The 20,691-nt window shown below is 38.3% G+C and overlaps 1 protein-coding gene across 1 annotated transcript in view; it reads right to left on the bottom strand.

The window, feature by feature from the left end:
- Positions 1-20,691, bottom strand: part of GLCCI1 (glucocorticoid induced 1) — a 129,380-nt gene that overhangs the window by 81,636 nt on the left and 27,053 nt on the right. The window contains exon 2 of the mRNA XM_045089726.1: positions 17,393-18,771. Coding sequence (XP_044945661.1) covers positions 17,393-18,771 — 1,379 coding nt within the window. The remainder of the gene's footprint in view (positions 1-17,392; positions 18,772-20,691) is intronic.

Genomic DNA, 20,691 nt, shown 5'->3' with positions numbered 1-20,691 from the left:
TAATTCAGAGGAGATGGGACAAGATACCATGATGAGCAGGATGGGAGAAATGAGGGAGGAGTAAAAAGTCAATGATTATGCTGACAGGAAGTAAGAGCTTAATCCAATGGTTGCCCAGGGTCTGAGAGTCTTGATCAAGGTTGTGTTCCATAGTGCCAATAAGCAAATAAAATAAACCATTCAGCTCCATTTCTGTACCAAATCTCTGAGTTAAAACTTAACTCATTTGATATTTTTTACCTTGGTAACTGTATACCTAATCCTATCTTATTACATATAAATAGAGCACATAATCCAAATTTGGAATTATATAGAGTAAAATTATTAATAAGGTATTTTCTCTCAGTAGCATAGAAAAATATGCCACTTTTAAAAAAAGCATGCTAACTAAGAGAGTATGATATATTCTACCCTGTGAAAACATAGGTTGAATACACTTTCTTTTTTTTTTTTTTTTAAGATTTTATTTATTTATTTGACGGACAGATCACAAGTCACAAGTAGGCAGAGAAGCAGGCAGAGAGAGATGGGGAAGCAGGCTCCCGCCGAGCAGAGAGCCCAATGCAGGGCTCAATCCCAGGATTCTGGGAACATAACCTGAGCCGAAGGCAGAGGCTTTAACCCACCGAGCCACCTAGATGCCCCACACTTTATTTTCCTTTAAAGGTTTTATTTATTTATTTGACAGAGAGAGAGAGAGAGAGAGCGCGCACACAAACGGGGAGTGGAAGAGGGAGAAGAAGGCTCCCCAGTGAGTAGGGAGCATGATTTCTGGCTGGATCCTAGCTGGGATCATGACCTGAGCCAAAGAAAAATGCTTAGCCAACTGAGCTACCCAGGCACTCTGTGAATACACTTTAAATTAAAACCTTTTATACAGATGGTAACAAGACTAACAAGAAGATAAAGAGCATGAACAAAACATCCAAAAGACCATTATAAGGATTTTTAAAATATCTGGATATGACAACTTGCAGAATGTAAGGATAATGTCTGTTTTAATTTGCTATACACAGGTCCCACTTAGAATACCCTCTTCGGTCCAACGAAATGCAATTATACCTTTCAATGCTTGTTTAAATTTTAAGTTTAAATACCAACATAATCTTCTGCTCAAAAATCCTAAAGACAACTTCAGCAGAGAAAATTATCATACATTTATTAATAAAACTAAACTGCATATAACTGGGCTGGCATTCTAAACTATTAGATGATTTAGAAAAGGGAATTTCTATTTGGACTCATTTCTCCAAACCAAAAAATGTATTTTTTTTTTACCAAATAACCCTGAAGTAAACAGTTTAGCCAAAGAAGTCAGCGTTCAAGACATGCTCCAGGAAGCTAATGTAACTGTAACATGATAAACAGCAAGTTTCCCCATATACAAGGAAGATGTTTAGAATTATAGGTTATAGGTCCACTGCTTGCATTTTTCATGAGATAAACCAAATTTCTTAATCACTACCGTGAGTATATTGGAAGTACTAAAAGTATTCTGAAAAGATGACCATGAATCTCTACTCTGTATGGAGAAAGTATCAGGGGCCAATGATTACCAGTAATTGCTGATATAGGAATGTGAACTTTAGGGACTTCTTTAACACACACACACGCCCATATCCATACAGTATAGACCTTCAAAATGAACATATTAGTTGGCTAATTAATTTCCTGGTCCTTAAGTGTACAAAGAAACTAAGTTAAAATTAGCCTACAGTAATATGCAGTTATATATGAAATCATAATTCATAGTATTAATAATATTTTTAGTATAATTATGCTTAGTTATGCTTTGTCTTCCTGACATTAGCAATGGTAGAAGATTATGTGAAAGTCCTTCATGAAGGAAGAAATACTTCCTTCATGAAGCTGATTAGAAACAGTATGCTAGGAAATTATAACTGAATAACTTCTTTTTATTAGGACAAATTATTTCAGAAAAAGCCTTAGAATATTTACTTAATTTAAAAGCAGATCTTTCCACAGAGAAATGTGAGACATATAATCATCAGTGCATAGGAGTTCTTTCCCTTATAGGGGTTAGCTGAATACCAAATTTCTTAGACTTTTTAAAATTCAGACTAGAAAGGGGATGGAAAATATCTATTCATGTTCATTTGTAACAACTTCTTAGGATATTAGTTAATTCTGCTAAATGTCTGTAGAACATTTTATGCAGCAATGAGAAATTACACTATTCAGTAATATGTTTTTACAACCTCAGATGAACCTCAACCTTGTGTAACAGACTTCCTAAAAAGTTTGTGTCAATAACACTTTGGTAAATTGAATAATTTTACTTGCACATAAGTTAGACATTCTCTAAAGCAAATAACTACCACCAAATCCACTCTACAGTTAAATTTTTTTTTTTACATTATAACACAGCAAAAATTAATATGTAATTTACATTCTTCTTTTTGGAGCTTAGTATAATCATGATCATTATGAAAGACTATAAAAACATTTAGAATTTTAATTGAAAAAGCCCACTGAATTTGGGGCATGATAACTTTAGTTTCTCTAAATTTAACAGCTTTAGAAGCTGATTCCATGGAGCTTTAATAGGCCGAAATTCACTTAACAGAACTCCAAGTGTAACTTAGAAACTCACTCTGTAAAAATATATTCTCCATGCTTCAAAACGTGGACTGTCCTGACATCATCCATCCTTGTCCCACCCTTGTCCTTGCCCCATCCTTGTCTGAATCCATCCTTGGCCCACCCAGCTCCCAGTTCATGTGAAGGCTGAAATCAGTGCTTTTCCAATCTTATAGACTACCACTGAATGATACAAATGAAGACAAAAACCATCAGTTCCTGAAACATTTAGGTATTTTAAAACATGGCAAGACAAATGTAGTCTATTAATTTTCATCTTTGCCAGATATCAATAAGACTGAATGTCACAATAATCACTCTTCAGTGATCTGAACCCTTATATATCCAAAATAAATCTCTCGTAATTCCTATGTAAAGATTTAGCAGATGTTTGCTGCAGGGCCTTCTAAGCATGCACATTCACCAAAATTACTCTGAAAACGGAACTACAAAAACATTAAGACAATGTTTGGATGAAAAACTGTAAGTAAACTATCAAGGACTCTAAAATTGCTATATTAACTATGGAAATGATACAGTGAGTCTAATCGAAGATTCAGCTAATATACTCTATATGTACTTTCTTTTACATTTTGAGGCACTTAATTCAAGAATGGAATAATATTTTTAAGTGACACAGCAAATATTAACAATAATTTATTTCATTATTTTTCCTATGCCTTCCTACTTTGTAAAAGTCTTACATACAATTTTACACAGTTTATCATATGGTTATATTCAGGGATTAAAAGAATTTCTTCAATGATCCATAAGAAACATAAAAAAAGAAATCGACCCAGAACATACATTTCACCTAACACATGTTTTTTTTTACCATGAGATTAAGTGTAATACTTATTTCATTAAATGGAATAACTGTATAAAGAAGTTATTTCTTGACCACTTGGCTTAGTACAAAGTAGAACAGGACAACTATCCTAAAGATTAACTAACATAACCAAATACTAATACTAAAGGCTTTAAGGCTAATAATTCTTTAAGATAAAAGCTTTTAAGAATAGTTAAAAAAGAAGACTAAATTCTGAGTATAGTAAAAACAAATAAGTTATTGTGCATTTAACCATGATATCAATTAATGGTAATGTAATATATGAAAAGCTTCTTTTCCATTCTTTTATAGCTCAATAATAGCAGATATTAAGCCAAAAACAAGCTGTACTCACTTCAATAGTCTCACAAGACACCAATGTCCAGGTATCACCACATATCATTACTACACATGACTACATTTCTACACAAGAAGGCACATCCAAAAGTTCAGAATACCGAGAAGATATTCGCTTACATGTGTGAAGAGAAAGTGTCAATGAGTAATCCTAGGCCAACTATAGCAGAACATTATACATCCATGTAGGGATATAACTTAGACCTAGATATATTATAGAAGCCACAGAATGAAGGACTCCTAGGCTTCATCCAGCCAAAGAAAAACACATATAAACAGAGTATTTAGTATTCAACAAATACCAAAAAGCTCAAGTTAACTTAGAAAAGCAAAGGAACATAAAAATTCATATGTGAAGCCCAAGGCTTAGAGAAAATAGTGGGTTAAAATCTTGGCAGATTTTAAATGAATTGATTTTACTGAGAAAAATGACTGTGAGCACACCAACTGTACCTAAAATACATATTCCGTAAGGTTCAGAGTTCCTCAAATATAATAGGGATTCAAGCAATTTTTATTGTGTAAAAAAGGGAGAAATTCCATTAGTTTTACTCACCAACATATTGCCAACAACCAGTACAGTAACTGAAACATTTCTTGAATGAATGAACAGTTATCATGGAAATTACATTAAAGCTACATTAACCTTTGGCCATTCGTTAACCGAAAAGCCAAAGAGTAAGCAAATGTGACTGACTATTAGAGTTTTTTGTTTTGTTTTTTTAATAATGGGTCACTCTGGCATGTAGAGGATTTCAAAGTGTTTTTTAAGCTATCTGACCAAAATATTGCAGAATATTGTAGGTTTTTAAAAAAAAAAAAACCCAAAAAACCTTATTTCTGAGCACAGTCTAACTCCCACATCTAGAAACTAATGAAACTACACTTAGCAATGTTTGCCAACCTCTATTTAGGAAATGTTAGACACTTAGTTTAACTTACAGCTGATTCTTTTCACAGCAATTTATCAGACTGCCTCCAAAAATACTTTAGAAGAAAATGACACTGTCACAGAACCCTCAAAGATATTGTAAATATATTTTATTTACAGACTATCAGCTCAAATATAAACAAATCTGTATTTCACTGTGATCTTTTTGTATCTTCATAGAAAGATCACTTCACAGGTATACATGAGAATAGCAAAGTTTTTTATGGCTCGACCTGATGTAACCCTGAGCAACTAAGCCGTGCCAGTTTTTATTATCTTCTAAGATAGAAATATTACTTCACTGATTCAACTTACAGATTGATGTATTTAACTAGGAAAGTTAATTACAGAGGAAATATCATGAAAAACTCCATCCATCACACAGACTCTATACAACACTTTCAATATCATAACAATAAAAATATCATTTCTAATGTTACTTATGAAAGGACACATGTTCCACATTTACTATTAAAGAGAGCTTACAATAAGCACAAATGACACTGAAAAAAATTCACCATGGAAGATATTATTAAAATTGAGCTCAGAATATCTTTTCTGGATTACATCAGCAAATCCAGAAAATGTGAAAGAGCCCAAGCAGTTATAAATTGAGAAGATAGTGCACCTTGTTGTTTTGCCATGAAAGTGATATATAAAAGGGTACTATTTTGAATGTTGCTAAAATATCAAAGGAGGGCAAGGGTAAAGAATCGTGTTAGGGATGAATGGAGCCTTACGATGCTTTTATTAGACATGTAAAGTTTAAACTGTCAAATAACAAAATACATAAGACCTTACTCTATCCAAATTTTGAGAATTCAAACAAAAGGCAGTTTTTCAAAAAATGGAAATCTAAATGCTGCTTTAACAAAGTGATAGATCCTTTAAGGACCAAGAGGAAGGCTTACTAATGGCATGATAGGGTTTTGAAATGCTATGACATTCTTATATGCATACCTGAGGCCTGAATCATTGGGAATATTTGGGACTATTTTAAGTTCTGTGGACCCTAGAGTCTAGTCCCATTTAGCTTTTTCTTCACCCAACCCTCTAATGCTATTTTTGGCTTCTCTATGACTTAACTGTGTAAGCAATGGGATAACCCATTATGCATTCTTTCCTGTCCAATGATGAACTGGGTTCCAAAAGCAACTCTCAGTTAACTTGAGTTGGGACTTAAAGAGTTATATGGGCTTTCTGGGCCCCAGATGCATGCCGCCTGACCTTGGGCAATTACTTAGCTTGTCAGGATGTCATTTACGCATCTGTGAAGAGAAGTTATAAAAGTGCTCTACACTAGGTTTCAGTGAAGACTAGTGGTTGACATAAAAGCTCAATAAATGGTCATTTTACTAAGGATTATCTAGTTTACACAACAATAATCAAACCAATATCATACTGCCATAAAAACAGACACATAGACCAATGGAACAGAATAGAGAGCCCAGAAACAAACTCGCAGATGTATTATGGTCAACTAATTTTTGACAAGGGTGCCAAGAACACACAATAGGAAGACATAGGACAATCTCTTCAATAAATGGTGTTGGAAAAATTGGATATCCACATGCCAAGAATGAAACCGGACGATCTTCTTACACCATATAAAAAATTAACTGAAAATGGATTAAAGTTTAAAAATAAGACCCAAAGCTGTAAACCTCATCGGAGAAAACATAGGGGAAAATCTCCTTAATATCAGTTTTAGCAATGACATTTTGGATATACACCAAAAGCAAAGCAACAAAAGCAAAAATAAATAAGTGGGACTACATCAAACTAAAAAGCTGCTGCACAGCAAAGGGAAAAAAAATCAATAAATTAAAAGGGCAAGCTATGAAATAGGAGAAAATATCTGTAAACCATACATTTGATAAGGAGTTAATATTTTAAATATATAAGGAACGTTTGCAAATCAACAGCAAAAGAAATTTTTTTTAAATGGGCAAAAGAGTTGAATAGACATTTTTCCAAAGAAGACATACAATAGCCAACAGATACATGAAAAGGTGTTCAACACCACTAATCATCAGGGAAATGCAAATTAAAACCACAATGAGATACCACTCACACCTGCTAGAATGGCTATTACCAAAAGATAAGACATAAAAAATTGGCAAGGATGTGGAGAAAAGGTAACAAGAGTATGCCATCATTGGGAATTTAAATTGGTGGGAATAGAAAACAATATATCTATGTAGAAAACCTGAAAGACTCCACCAAGAAAATGGAAGAACTGATACATGAATTTAGCAAAGTGACAGGATGTAAAATCAATGTACAGAAATCTGTTGCATTTCCATATACCAATAATGAAGCAGCAGAAAGAAAAATCAAAGAATTGATCCCATTTACAATTGCACCAAAATAAACCTAACTGAACAGGTGAAAGATCTGTATGCTAAAAACAACAGAACACTTATGAAAGAAATCAAAGAAGACAGAAAGAAATGGAAAAACATTCCATGCTCATGGATTGGAAAAACAAATAGTCCTAAGAGGTCTATACTACCCAAAGCAATCTACAAGCTCAATGCAACCCCTATCAAAATAACATCAGCATTTTTTTTTAAAGCACTTACTGTTTTTTTTTTTTAAAGATTTTATTTATTTATTTGACAGAGAGAAATCACAAGTAGATGGAGAGGCAGGCAGAGAGAGAGAGAGGGAAGCAGGCTCCCTGCTGAGCAGAGAGCCCCATGCGGGACTCGATCCCAGGACCCTGAGATCATGACCTGAGCCGAAGGCAGCGGCTTAACCCACTGAGCCACCCAGGCACCCAACATCAGCATTTTTTATGGAGCTAGAACAATTCTAAAATTTGTATGGAACTAGAAAGAACCCTGAATAGCCAAAATAACGTTGAGAAAGAAAACCAAAGCCAGAGGCATCACAATTCCAGACTTCAAGCTGTATCAAAAAGCTGTAATTGTCAAGACAGTATGGCATTGGCCTAAAAACAGACACACAGATCTATAGAACAGAGTAGCCTAGAAATGGACCCACAGCTATTCTTTGACAAAGCAGGAAAGAATATCCAATGGAAAAGACAGTCTCTTCAACAAGTGATGTTGGGAAAATTGGACAGCCACATGCAGAATAATGGAATTGGACTACTTTCTAATACCATACACAAAAACAAATCCAAAATGGATGAAAGACCTAAATGTGAGATAGGAAACCATCAAAATCCTTGAGAACCCAGACAGCAACCTCTGTGACTCATCTACAGCAATGTCTTACTAGACATGTCACCAGAGAAAAGGGAAACAAAAGTAAAATGAACTACTGGGACTTAATCAAGATAAAAAGCTTCTGCAACAAAACCAAAAGGTAACTGATGGAATGGGAGTATGAAATGACAAACCTGATAAAGGGCTAGTATCCAAAATCTAAAAAAGTTATCAAAACTCAACACCCAAAATATAATCCAGTTAAGAAATGGGCAGAAGGCATGAACAGACATTTACCAAAGATGACATACAGATGGCTAACAGAGACACGAAAAAACACTCAACATCACTCATCATCAGGAAAATACAAGTCAAAACCACAATGAGATATCACCTCAGATACACCTGTCAGAATGGCTAAAATTAACAAGTCAGGAAACAACAAATGTTGGTAAGGATGTGGAGAAAGGAGAACCCTCTTACACTGTTGGTGAGAATGCAAATTGGTGCAGCCCCTCTGGAAAACAGTGTGGAAGTTCCTCAAAAAGCTTAAAGTAGAACTACCCTACGATCCAGCAAATGCACTACTAGCTAGTTATCCAAAGGATGAAAAAATACTGATTCAAAGGGGCACATGCACCTCACTGTTTATAGCAGCATTATCAACAACAGCCAAAGTATGGAAAGCTCAAACGTCCATCTGCTGATAAATGGATAAAGAAGATGTGGCATGTGTGTGTCTGTGTGGAATGGAATGGAATATTAAAAAGAATGAAAAGAATCAGCCATCAAAAAGAATGAAATCTTGCCATCTGCAATGATGTGGATGGAATCAAGAGTGTATTACACTATGAGAAGTCAGTCAGTCAGATAAAGACAAATACTGTATGATTTCACTCATCTGTGAGATTTAAGAAACAAAACAGATTAACATAGGGGAAGGGAAGGAAAAATAAAATAAAAACAGAGAATCTTAAAGACAGAGAACAGAGGAGGGGAGAGAAGTCGGGGGGGGGTATATTGAAAGGTGATGGGCATTAAGGAGGGCGCTTGTGATGAGTACTGGGTGTTACATGCAAGCGATGAGTCACTAGATTCTACTCCTAAAAACTACTACTACGCTATACGTTAACTAATTTGAATTTAAATAAAATCTTGGAGGAAAAAAATAGTATAGAGGTTCCTCAGAACACTGAATATAGAACTATCATATGATCCAGCAATCCTTCTTCTGGGTATATACATCCAAAGGAAATGAAATCAGTATCTTAAAAGAGATATCTGCCCTCCCACAGTCATTACATTATTCACAATAGTCAAGATACAAAATAACATAAACGTTCATTGATGGAGGAATGCATAAAGAAATTGTCACACACACTCACACAAATATTAGACAGCATTTAAAAAAAAGAAAAAAAAAAAAAGGAAATCCTGTCATTGGCAACACAGATGAACCTGGAACCAAACAAGATAAGCCAGACACAGAAAAACAAATACTGTATGATCTCATTTTCATGTGGAATCTAAAAAAGTCAAATTTAAGGAAGCAGAGAATTGAGAGATAGTTTCCAGGGCCTTGCAGGTGACAAATATGGGAATATACAGGTCAAGGGTACAAACTTTCAATCATAAGATGACCAAATTCTGGGTGAATAATAGCAAATCCTATATAGCACGGTAACTCTAATTAATTAATACTGTATTGTATACTTGAAATCTGTCAAGAGTAGATCTTAAATGTTCTCATCATACACCAAAACAAAATGTGATGGGTGTATTAATAGCTTTACTGTGGTAATCATTTCACAGTGTATACATAGATAATATCATCATACTGTACCCCTTAAATATAGACAATTTTCATTTCTCAGTCATACCTCAGTAAAGCTAGCAGGGAATACTTAAAAAAAAAAACTATCTAGTATAATAACCTTACTTTTCCTTTCTGAATTTTTTCTCTACCTAACAAAAATCTCAAAAACCCCACCTCTCACTTTATTTTTAAAGATTTTATTTATTTATTCATGACATACAGAGAGAGAGAGAGAATGAGAGAGAAGCAGTCTCCCTGCTAAGCAGAGAGCCCAACGTGGGGCTCCATCCTAGGACCCTGGGATCATTACCTGAGCCAAAGGCAGATGCTTAAACGACTGAGCCACCCGGGCACCAACCCCCCAAACTCTCACTTTAAAGACAGGAAAAATAAGATGCCAAAAATCTGTGACTTGCTATAAGTCAAATGTTGAAACTGGAAAGAGAACCCAAGTCTCTTAACTCCCAATTTATTATATATTTTTAAAGATTTTATTTATTTATTTGACAGAGATCACAAATAGGCAGAGAGGCAGGAACAGAGAAAGCAGGAAGCAGGCTCTTGCCAAGCAGAGTGCCCGATGCGGGGCTCAATCCCAGGACCCCGGGATCATGACCTTAGCCGAAGGCAGAGGCTTAACCCACTGAGCCACCGAGGCGCCTCACTCCCAATTTATTATCTTCCAGTATACCTTTTTGTTTCTGAGACTCTTATAGTACCATTTAGAAAATAATTTGGCCTTTAATGTGACAATTCTGAAGAAAAGAGCTAAGTTATTCTATTAAGGAATAACATAGTCACACATTGCTTCATTCCACCATCATCAGAAAAAAGACAATCCTGGGGGCCTGGGTGGCTCAGTCAGTTAAACAACTAACTCTTGATTTAATCTCAGGTTCATGGAACTGAGCCCCACATTGGACTGCAGGCTAGGCATGGAACCTACTTAAGATTCTTTCTCTCCCTCTCTTAAAGAAAAAAAAAAAAAGACAATCCCCAAAGCGAATTTATAGAATTAGTTACAAGGCAATCTAGTTGTCAGTCAGCACTCAATCTTATATTCAATACTATCTATAATAATTATTTTGTTAGGCATGTAAGTATTAATAAAGCTAAATAAGCCATGAAGAGTTCACTTATATCTTGTTTGTTCTGCTTAAGAAAACAAGTGCATGATACCTTTAGAAAATGTTTCATTCAGTAACTTATTTTTTAGTGATGTCAAAGTTAAAATTAGCTTTATGAACTATTCACAAAAGTTCTTCCTGTGGTTATACTAGCTAAATAAGGAGTTATTGCTGTCAGTAGGTGGTATGTATTTGATCTTTAGTAACACTAGGCAGCAAGTTCTAGCCGTTTATGAAACATTCAGATGTTTAGTAATTTTTTAATTCTAACGACTTGTAAGACAATTTTGGACACTGACTTTGCCACACAATAATGGGTTTCACTAGATTCTTTCACTCATCCCTATTTTTGATGAGCCATCATGAAGGTGCACCATGGTGGCACTTCATTAAGTACAAACATTCACAGTTCAAACCCACAAACTGCAGTGATAACTTGTTAGCTCTTGGAAGGGCTCAATTAACCTAGCACCAGTTGCTGAGACAATCACTTAAGACCAGTCTCTGCTTAGTGATTCCTGAAGCATTCATAAGTTTAGCACCATGTGTAACTAATTTTAACATTCGTGGAGAAAAGTACTTCTCACTATAATTCAAGGACGGAAAAAATTCTAGATGGGAGCAGGGCAGAAACAGTCAAGTTCATATCCCTGATCCCTCAGGAAGGAGATTTCTCACTTTCTTGCCCTCTCATAAACTTTTCTTTAAGAACAAGTGGAGAAATGTGACCAATCCATACATACTCTATTCCAGTTACATTCACCATCCTGTGTCTTACATGTTTAGACATTCTGAAAATGTCAAAGCATATCCCAGCAGTGTAATAGCGCTGTGAAAACAAAAAACCTACTCTTTAGTAATTCTTTTAGCTCAGAAATCACAGCTGGTCACCAAGATCAGAGTCTTCTTGAGTTAGGAGCAATGGGATAGTCTTGTGGAATAAACAGTAGACGTAGAATCAGAATATTTGCACTTCAAATGCACTTTCTTGATAAATGAACATATACATTGCCTAGTGTATAAAAAGCACTAAAATGCCTTCTTCCTTTCTACCTACAACCAGAGACACACGTAATATAGGGGAAGTTACTCAGGTATTCATGATCTTACCTACTTCTGAGATTTGTCTCAATAGCATTCATTTGAAGTAAACAACTCTGCTTAAAGGTATCTGCAATGTATGGCCTTACTAAACCGAAATACTAGAGAAGTATTTTTCTCTATAATTGTTCATAATGCAAGTAAAATCCTTACTTTTTCCAGAATTACTACTAATCTGTTTTGCAGAATAAGCACAGATCTTATTGTTTTAGAATCAGCTGGATGATAGGTGGAATCATGGTCAGTTTAAGGGTCCAGGTAAAGGGCAGAGGTGACTTCTGGCTCTGCCATCAGTTCCTTGGGCTCTCCATATTAACAGTTTAGTGTTCTCTCTTCCCTCCACTTTTGGCAAACCCAAAAAGACTCTCAGTCTCAAGTTTAACCTTTGTTAAAATACAAGTATAAAGGACAGAAACAGCATCTGTAATTTGGTTTCCTTATCATTTAGTAACAAAATTATATATTGAAGACCAAAGGCAACAGCGCCAGGCACAGGTGCTAGGGAAAAGCCTGTCATGGTGGTGGTGTCCAACAGTTTTAAGCACTAAAGAAAAGACTGAACTAAAACTAAGGATATCATGGCTAACAGGATATAATCTTTGGCAGACTATTAGCGACATGTGAAAGCTTTGATAAAACAGGTTTCTAGAAATTTGTTTAAATTTCAGCCTTAAGAAAAACCTTCTACTAGCCATTTTTTGAACATTACCATTTATCTCCATTGTTACTCACTGCCACGGACCCCAATAATTTGTTTTCTTATTCACATTTAGCCTGCATTTTTACAAATAAAGACCACAAGGATGTCATTACCCTTCAGCATTTCCCAATGCATAATTCCTAATTTGCACTAAATCCTTAAATGTACACTGCAGTGAATGGCATGTCCTTCTGTAAAAAGTACTGTAAATAATGAAATAATTTTTAGCTCAATATATACACACAAAATTATACATACAGTTAAATTGAGCAAGGTGCTTTTATATATCTTAGGTGTATGATATTCAATATACTTAATGCTCCTTATTTGAGGGGAATATAATCTTTGAACATAAGACAGTAGTTTAAGAACAGATAACTTCTATAATTTCACTTATTAAGTGAACCTTAAATCTTATGCACCACAACTGATGGAAAAAGCTAAAATAATCAATGCTGCTGATACTTAATGTAGTTCTCAAAGGCCAAAACCAAAACCAGTATTTGAAACCTGTCAATTTAGGGGGGGGAAAAACAAACCGCAACTTTTAACTATTTTTACCAAGTATAGGAAAGCTTTGAAACAAGTTCCTCTAAGCACTCTAACAAAATTAATTTTAAAAGATGGGGCCATGGGAAGGGCTTAATTTCTACGAATACCAGCCTGAGAGTAACTTTGTATGAAGAGAATGTCTGAGTATTTCTAAAAAGTAAGGAGAAAAAAAAATTAAAAACGTTGCATTCCACAAACTGAGCATAGCATAAAAATAACTCAAAAAGGAAAATTTAATAAAAAGATTAAAAAACTGAAAGCAAGTCAATTGATTAAAATACAAAGACACACACATTTCATGAAGTTATTCAACATTACATGCTGGCTGGCTTTGTATTTTCTTTTAAAATATAATCATAACTTCTTAAAGCATTAAACAATAAAGCTCTCAATAATAATCATGAAAAACTCTAATCAAATTTCACTCTAGAGTTAGTAATCTGCTAGCATATTAGGCCTAAATAAATGTTATGTTAAACCAGGAATCAACACATGTTATTTTCCATAACAGGAGCCATATAAATTACAAGTTCTCCCATGTTTTTTTAGCTAGATTTGGCACACTCAAGAATAAGCAGCATTCTCCATCCAGAGTACTCGAATGCAACTGATTGTATATCTTTTAGAATTTATAATTCATCCTAATGCTCAATCTTTACAAAAACCACAATAGGATCTGCAATTGCTACTTACTGTCTTATCTTGCACAGTAAAATGTGAGCATTTGTTATGTTTCTAAATCCATAGGTTTTGCTCTGAGGTTTCAGAAAGAAGCAACTTTATTTTCTTTTGGTTATTACTCATGATTTTAGCTTACAGATCATTAATTTTTAACACTAACATCCTGCTATATTCTCATTTGAGTTCTATTTATCTCAAAGGTAGACTTTATGTATTACCATTACAAAAAAATAACTATTTGCATAATACTTTATGATTTTACATCTATTACAAACACATCACAGGGAGCCTGAGGATGCATTCAGCAGCTTGTCATTCACCACTTCAAGACCCTTCAGAACCAAACAAGGGGGAGGGTGACATTTTGCTAATGGCAAAAGTAAAGAAATGAATATAAATAACAAAACTTGAAGTTTTAAAAATACAAAAGCAATTTTTAAAATACAAACAAAAATATGATCCACATGCATAAACAAGATAGTTTTAATTTGTAAAAGTCCAGGTAAAGATGCATCTTCTGTTATGATACCCTTTTAAATGATCTAAAACTGGTGCTATAAAAATTAATTACCATCTTGTTGAATTTTATAAATTACTATATTAAAATTTGATTGCATCTCTTTACACAACCCAGCTTTTCCTCAGCTTTGTGAAATAATCTGAGTATCATTTCTTTTTTACAGACTTAAACCTATAAATATGCATATTAAGAATGTTTAAGAGAGAAATAATAATGATCCAACATGTTTAGAAATCATGTTGTTTCATTCATAATTCCTTCTCGGTATAACAATCACGAAGAAAGAGTTTAAATCTTCTGTATTTTCTTCCATAACCACAGTCCAGATAAAAAAATATATATTGAATGCTCAGTTATGTCCCTTCCAGTCTAAATGCTCATAGCACTTGAAGCTTTTTGTAAACAATATACCTCTATACTACATACCTATCCCTTGAACCACCATCTACTTAAATTAACATTTTTAAATGTAGTTTCAAATGCAGCATAACACCATCTTAAACACACACACACACACACACAGGAGTGTGCAGAAAAGGAAGGAGGTGGAGAGCAAGAAATGGAGCACGTTGTTGTTTTTCATTCATGCAGTATAGTGATGTCAGTGTCTGCAGCAGCGGCGGCGGCGGCAGGAGCCTTGACCTGTGGAGGCTAAAATCCACTGAAGTCAGAACCTCGCAGAATTCAAAAGAAACTGAGTAGATAATGCTTCAAAAATTGTTCAACTGTTCACAGTATGGATTTTAAATGGCTAACTAAACAAAATAGATTAGTTGCACAGTTTTAATTTGGGTAGTAGAGAGGAGCAAGGCGGGATGTAGAGAAGTAACATAAAGGTAATATAATCAGGGAACTGGAAGCTAAAGAGCCTGCATTCAAAATCCCTTAGATATAAGAAACTGGCAAAACACCTGGTGTTACAAACAGCAGAAAAGCCCCTTCTGTTCCCAATACAAGCTCTCTGGTGATGCAAATCTGTCTGCTGCGCGACCAGACTCAGAAAATGTTTTCATCATGATTACATTAAAATTGCATTAAACTCAGATATGCCACACTACAACAAAGGGGACAGTTTAAGCCTCATCACAAATTTCATTAGAATTACTTTATGATGGACCATGTAATTCTTAAGCAATTAAGGCTTTTGAAGGGATGCAGAAAAACAAGTTGTACTATGATGTGTTGTAAGATGTTAGTGTTTATCAACAAAAGGGGAGGAGGCACTAGATGGCCATTATATTGTTGCAGCAACTACTCTTACTCTGCCCCCAATACCTCCTGTACACAATCAGTCTGAAATGGTTATTTTATGGCTGTTACATTAGTCCCTAAAAGAAAATCCCAAAACTCAATCTAAGCACTGTTGAAGTTAAATCACTCAAAAATTTCTCTAACTGCAGCCTTCTATTCGTTCTTTTACCTCTCATTTCATATAGCTCCAGAAAATGTGCAAGGGAGCTGCATATGGCATTAATCTGTTAGAAAATGGTGGCCTTTTCTATAAAATACAGCCAAAGATGTGTGTTCAGTTGTGGTCATTATTAGGGCGATCACGTTGTTTTCATTCATTCATTCAGGATTTGCTGGAGGATGTCAGTTTCTGCAGCAGCTGGCTTGACCTGGGGGAGGAGTGGGGGAGCAAATTCCTCCTGGTGCATACAGATTACAGGAGGTATTTCTTGGTGCTCATGTACACATACCACTGCACTACATCCTACTCTGCCACACCATCAAGTGGTCTGAAAACAAGTGCCTTAGCAACATGCTAATTACCAGCCAGAAATATTAAGAAGGAAAAAAAAGAAAACCCAAACTGCAATCCATCATAACATAATCACTTTCTCCAAGTCTTTCATTAAAAAGCTCCATTAAAGAAGAAAAAAAAAAATTCCACATACCACATCAACGTACAGAGCTCCACAGTATTTCCCTTCCAAGCAGAGAGTTTTCCACTCGGTATGATCAGTTGTCTCCACAATGCTGCAGCAGCAGCAGCATCTGTAGCTCTAGCCTGGTATCTAATTATATTAGCTACTCCACTCTCCCTTATGAGCTTTAAGTCCCTGTTTTGGCTAATCTTCCTTTTCTCCCCCAGGACCCAACTAGATCATGCACTGTGTCCCCAGACATAAACAAAACCAAACCAAAACACAAAACATTAAGGGAAGCCGACAGCATCCCCTAGCTTACCATTACCTTTGACACCTAACAAAAAAGAAACTTGAGATCCTTTAACAGCTCAGCTGAACTGTTAAGTGTACTTAAAAATGGAAGGAAAGAGTGAGCACACTCCACAAATAGGTCTTTGGAAATTTACCGTGAAAATCTTAAGTTGGGCATAGATGATTTCCAATGAAGTACTGCTCTGATGCGTATGACTATATAAAGTAGAAAAAACAGGGAGACCCCCACACACACACACACAAAAAACCACCAAACCAAACCACCACCAAAACACTACACTTCAACTGCATATCCAAAACTGTCTCCTCTACACAGCCAACATATCCTTATGATATCCTTATATCAAAACTAATGCCATCACCCTTCCAAAAATGAAGAAATATATATATTCCAGTGGTCACAGACACGTTAGGAACTTTGTAGGAAAGCACAAAGAGGCTGTAGATTACAACCACCACCTTATCGGCTGCCAGAGTTTGTGTGCGTGTATTTTTAAGTGTTTCGCCCAGCTCCTCCTTCCCCCCGCTACCAACAGCAAACACATGAGTGAGCTAATCAGCTCAAAGTGAAAAACCTTTCGATGCAGGCGTGTGATGGAAGATAAAATCTGAGGGGCGGCATGTGGGTCAAATAAAAGTTGCTTTGCAGTTCGCTCCTCCAAGCCCCGCAGCGACCACAGGGAGGTGAGATTCCCAAAGCCACTTTCACACCTTCGGTAATGCACTAGCAAAGAGAAGCCCGGAGAGGCTGAAGTTTCCACGGAGGGAACCGTCGGGGAAGACGCAGCCCGGGAGGACGGAAGGGTTGGGCTCGCTACCTCTGCACACGGGCGAGCCGGGGCTCCGTCTCTCAGGTGAGTTGCTCCTCCGGTGGTTCTCGGGGGACCGTCTCGGGCGGCCCTTGGCCCGCGGCGCCTGCTCGGTCGGGGCCGCGGCCGGCGGCAGCGTCGGGCTGGGTGGGCTGGGGCCGCGGGCCGCGCCGGGCCCCGGGAGATTGCCCAGCGAGGCGGCGGCGGCGGCGGCGGGTGGGCGCGTGGGACTGTGCTGGCTGCCCCGCAGGAGCTGGTAGGGCACGGTGGCGCGGATGGGCTGCAGCAGCCGGCCGGCTCCCGCAGCCGGGGCGCAACCCACGCCGCCGCCGCCCGCACCGTTCCCGCTGCCGGCGGAGGGGGCAGCGGGCGGGGAGCCCGCGGCGCTGCGCCGCATCCTCTGCGGCGGGGGATGAGGGGTCTGAGAGGAACTGGAGGAGGAGGCAGTGGACATGGTGGCTCCGAGGGCCCGGGACGACGCCGGCCGACACGGAGGCTCAGAGCGGGAGGCGCGCGAGCGTGTGGGAGCCGGCGCGATAGTGCGTGCGAGTGTGTAAGGGGGAGGGGCGGGGGTATCGGGGAGGAGGAGGAGTCTCTCGGCTCCCCCTTCCCAACGCGCACCCCCGCCGCCTCGGCGAGGGGGAGGGGAAGGCTGCGAAAACAAACGCCCAACGGCCCCAACCGCCGGGCCGGGCTCCGTGTGGCGGTCACGGCTGGGGCCGCCAGGAGCCCGGAGCCGCCGCCGCCCCGGGCATCGCGCTGACAGGGGAGAGGGGCAACAGTCCGGATCACGCAGCCTCGGGGGCCGCTCGCTGCCTCGCGGGGCTGCACGCGCGGGATCGCCCGGCAACTGCTGGGAGGGCCCGGACCCCTGCTTCTGCGGATCGAGACCTGAGGAAAGGGCCTCGAGGTGTTTGGCTCTCCGCGGATCCCGCGCCACCGCAAACACCGCCACCGCCGCCTCCGCCAGTTCCTCACTCCAAATGGCAACTGATTCCCCACCCGCACCCCGCCCCCGGCCCCGCCTCCCGGCGATCGGACCCGGCAGCTGCCGCAACGAGCATTCCCATTGGCTCCGCCGCTCCCCATCAGAACTCGAGTGATTGGTTGTGGAGTAGGAGTGAGAGGAGGACTTACCAATGACAGTGGTGCATGCTACTTTGGAGGCTGGGCGTGAGGGAGTGGAAGAGTGAAGCGGGGGCTGGCTGTGCGCGCTGGCTGTGCGCGCTGGGAGAGGCGTGAGAGTTGACAGCCTTTGAGGTGAGAGCGAGAGTTTGATTGGGCTGCCCTTTTCGTGAGTGTCCTGCGCGTGCCCCAACACCCAAAGACACACGCACACCCGGGTAAGCCAGTAGCGAGGGCTCCCCCGCCCTGCGCCGGTTGTACAACTTGAGATAAACGACGCTTAAGGCTCACTTTACTTTTTAAGTACACCTGTTCTGTTGGGACGTTTTAGAGTTGGTACCAGAAGAATCCACCCTTCCCCCCTCTAACTTTGGTAATGTGAGTTTTTGTGGCAAACAGACTAATTGATCAAAAGAACTTCAGGGCATCAAAAGCAAAGTCTAGAAGCTGGATTGAACCACAGGTCAACTTTTTTTTTTTTTTTTTAAGATTTTATTTATTTATTTGACAGACAGAGATCACAAGTAGGCAGAGAGGCAGGCAGAGAGAGAGGAGGAAGCAGGCTCCCCACTGAGCAGAGAGCCCAATGAGGGACTAGATCCCAGGACCCCGGGATCACGACCTGAGCCGAAGGCACCGGCTTAACCCACTGAGCCACCCAGGTGCCCCCACAGGTCAACATTTTTATAAAAGTCTATCTTTAGGTTTGTGGTTATTCAGTGGAAAGAGAATCAAATCTTTTGTTCCAAGACAGTAACCGAATTGCAAGGGTTAATAAGGAATCGTACATCATTACACCATCAGTTAGATGTATTAATGGAGGACACCCTGTTGCCTTTCCCCAGAAGCAGATGGTCTCTTGGGAGAAATAAATACCAGACTTAAAGTAACAATCCACTGTGGTAAATTTAGTTATTGTTCTGCAATGAAACTGAAGAAATATGAAGATTTTGGGTAACTATCAAAAACCAAACTTTACCCCATAGTAAACCAAGGTTTTAAACCTTATGCAGGGACAGTTAATTTAAGGGTCTACCTCAGATACTCTCCATTGATTTCCATGAGATAATAAGAGAGAGAGTGAGTTATCATATTGGTCTGCTCTTGGTGTCTGCCCATACTGGAAAAACTTCCTGTGATTTTGGGCCCTATATGCAGGGTTTAGTTTCACTTAGAGGAGTCATCCCTCTCTGCTTCCTTGTCCTCTGAGTCCAGAAAGCATACTAGCTTCTGTAAAAAGTAGGTGAACCCCAAGGGCACCTGGGTGGCTCAGTCATTAAGCATCTGCCTTTGGCTCAGGTCATGGTCCCAAGGTACTGGGATGGAGCCCTGCATTGGTCTCCCTGCTTGGAGGGGGTCTACTTTTCCTTCTCCCCCCCACTCATGCTCTCTCTCGCTGTCTCTCTCAAATAAATAAATCTTTAAAAAAATTAGAATGTTATAGTAGAGCTAACTCATTTAGCTTTACTATAATCTCCAAGGTAGGTACTATTATTATCATTCCCATTATGTTCTCAGCTAAAGCACAAAAATGTTAAAGGTCTTGCCCGAGATTACTTAGCTAGTTAAGAAGGAAGCTAAGAACCCAGCTTAGGTGAACTAACTTGAATCTGTGAGTAAGCCTAGCACATCACAGCTTAAGGCTGTGACTATATGACGATAGAGTATTTACAACATTCCAAGAATCTCCTGCATAAGATAAGTTCCCATTAGTACAAAAGAAATTTTACAAGTGAAGATAGCATACCTATACAATAACATGTATTTTAGTTATACATAAAATAAATACTCTTTCAAATTTGGTATAATTGTTTTTCCATCCAAAATTAAAGACTCTTCATTAATTAGGAAATTGATTTCTTTCATGAGGAAAAAGTAGCTTCTTTGCAATGACATTAGAATATCAAAAACAAAAACCTTGACATATTAAAATGTGAAATTTTTAAAAAAGCCAGTAAATTACTAAGTTGTTGATTTGATTACAGCATAGTTTCATTATAGAAATGTCCTCTCTGGCCATTCCTAAATATAAGTATGGAACAACCTCAACACATTAAATTACAATAATTCTAAATGTATACCAAGCCACAGTGATTATGATCAATACTTGATTTGGATCTAAAACCACATGCCTAGCCATATTTTAAAGGCTTCCTATGTCTTTCAATCTAGCATAGCCAATT

This window comes from Mustela putorius, unplaced genomic scaffold, assembly GCF_011764305.1.
Source record: "Mustela putorius furo isolate JIRA1106 unplaced genomic scaffold, ASM1176430v1.1 tig00003845_pilon_pilon_pilon, whole genome shotgun sequence".
Classification (NCBI taxonomy): Eukaryota; Metazoa; Chordata; class Mammalia; order Carnivora; family Mustelidae; genus Mustela; species Mustela putorius.
Note: the sequence above shows the minus strand (reverse complement) of the source record. Positions and strands in the feature narration are given on the sequence as shown.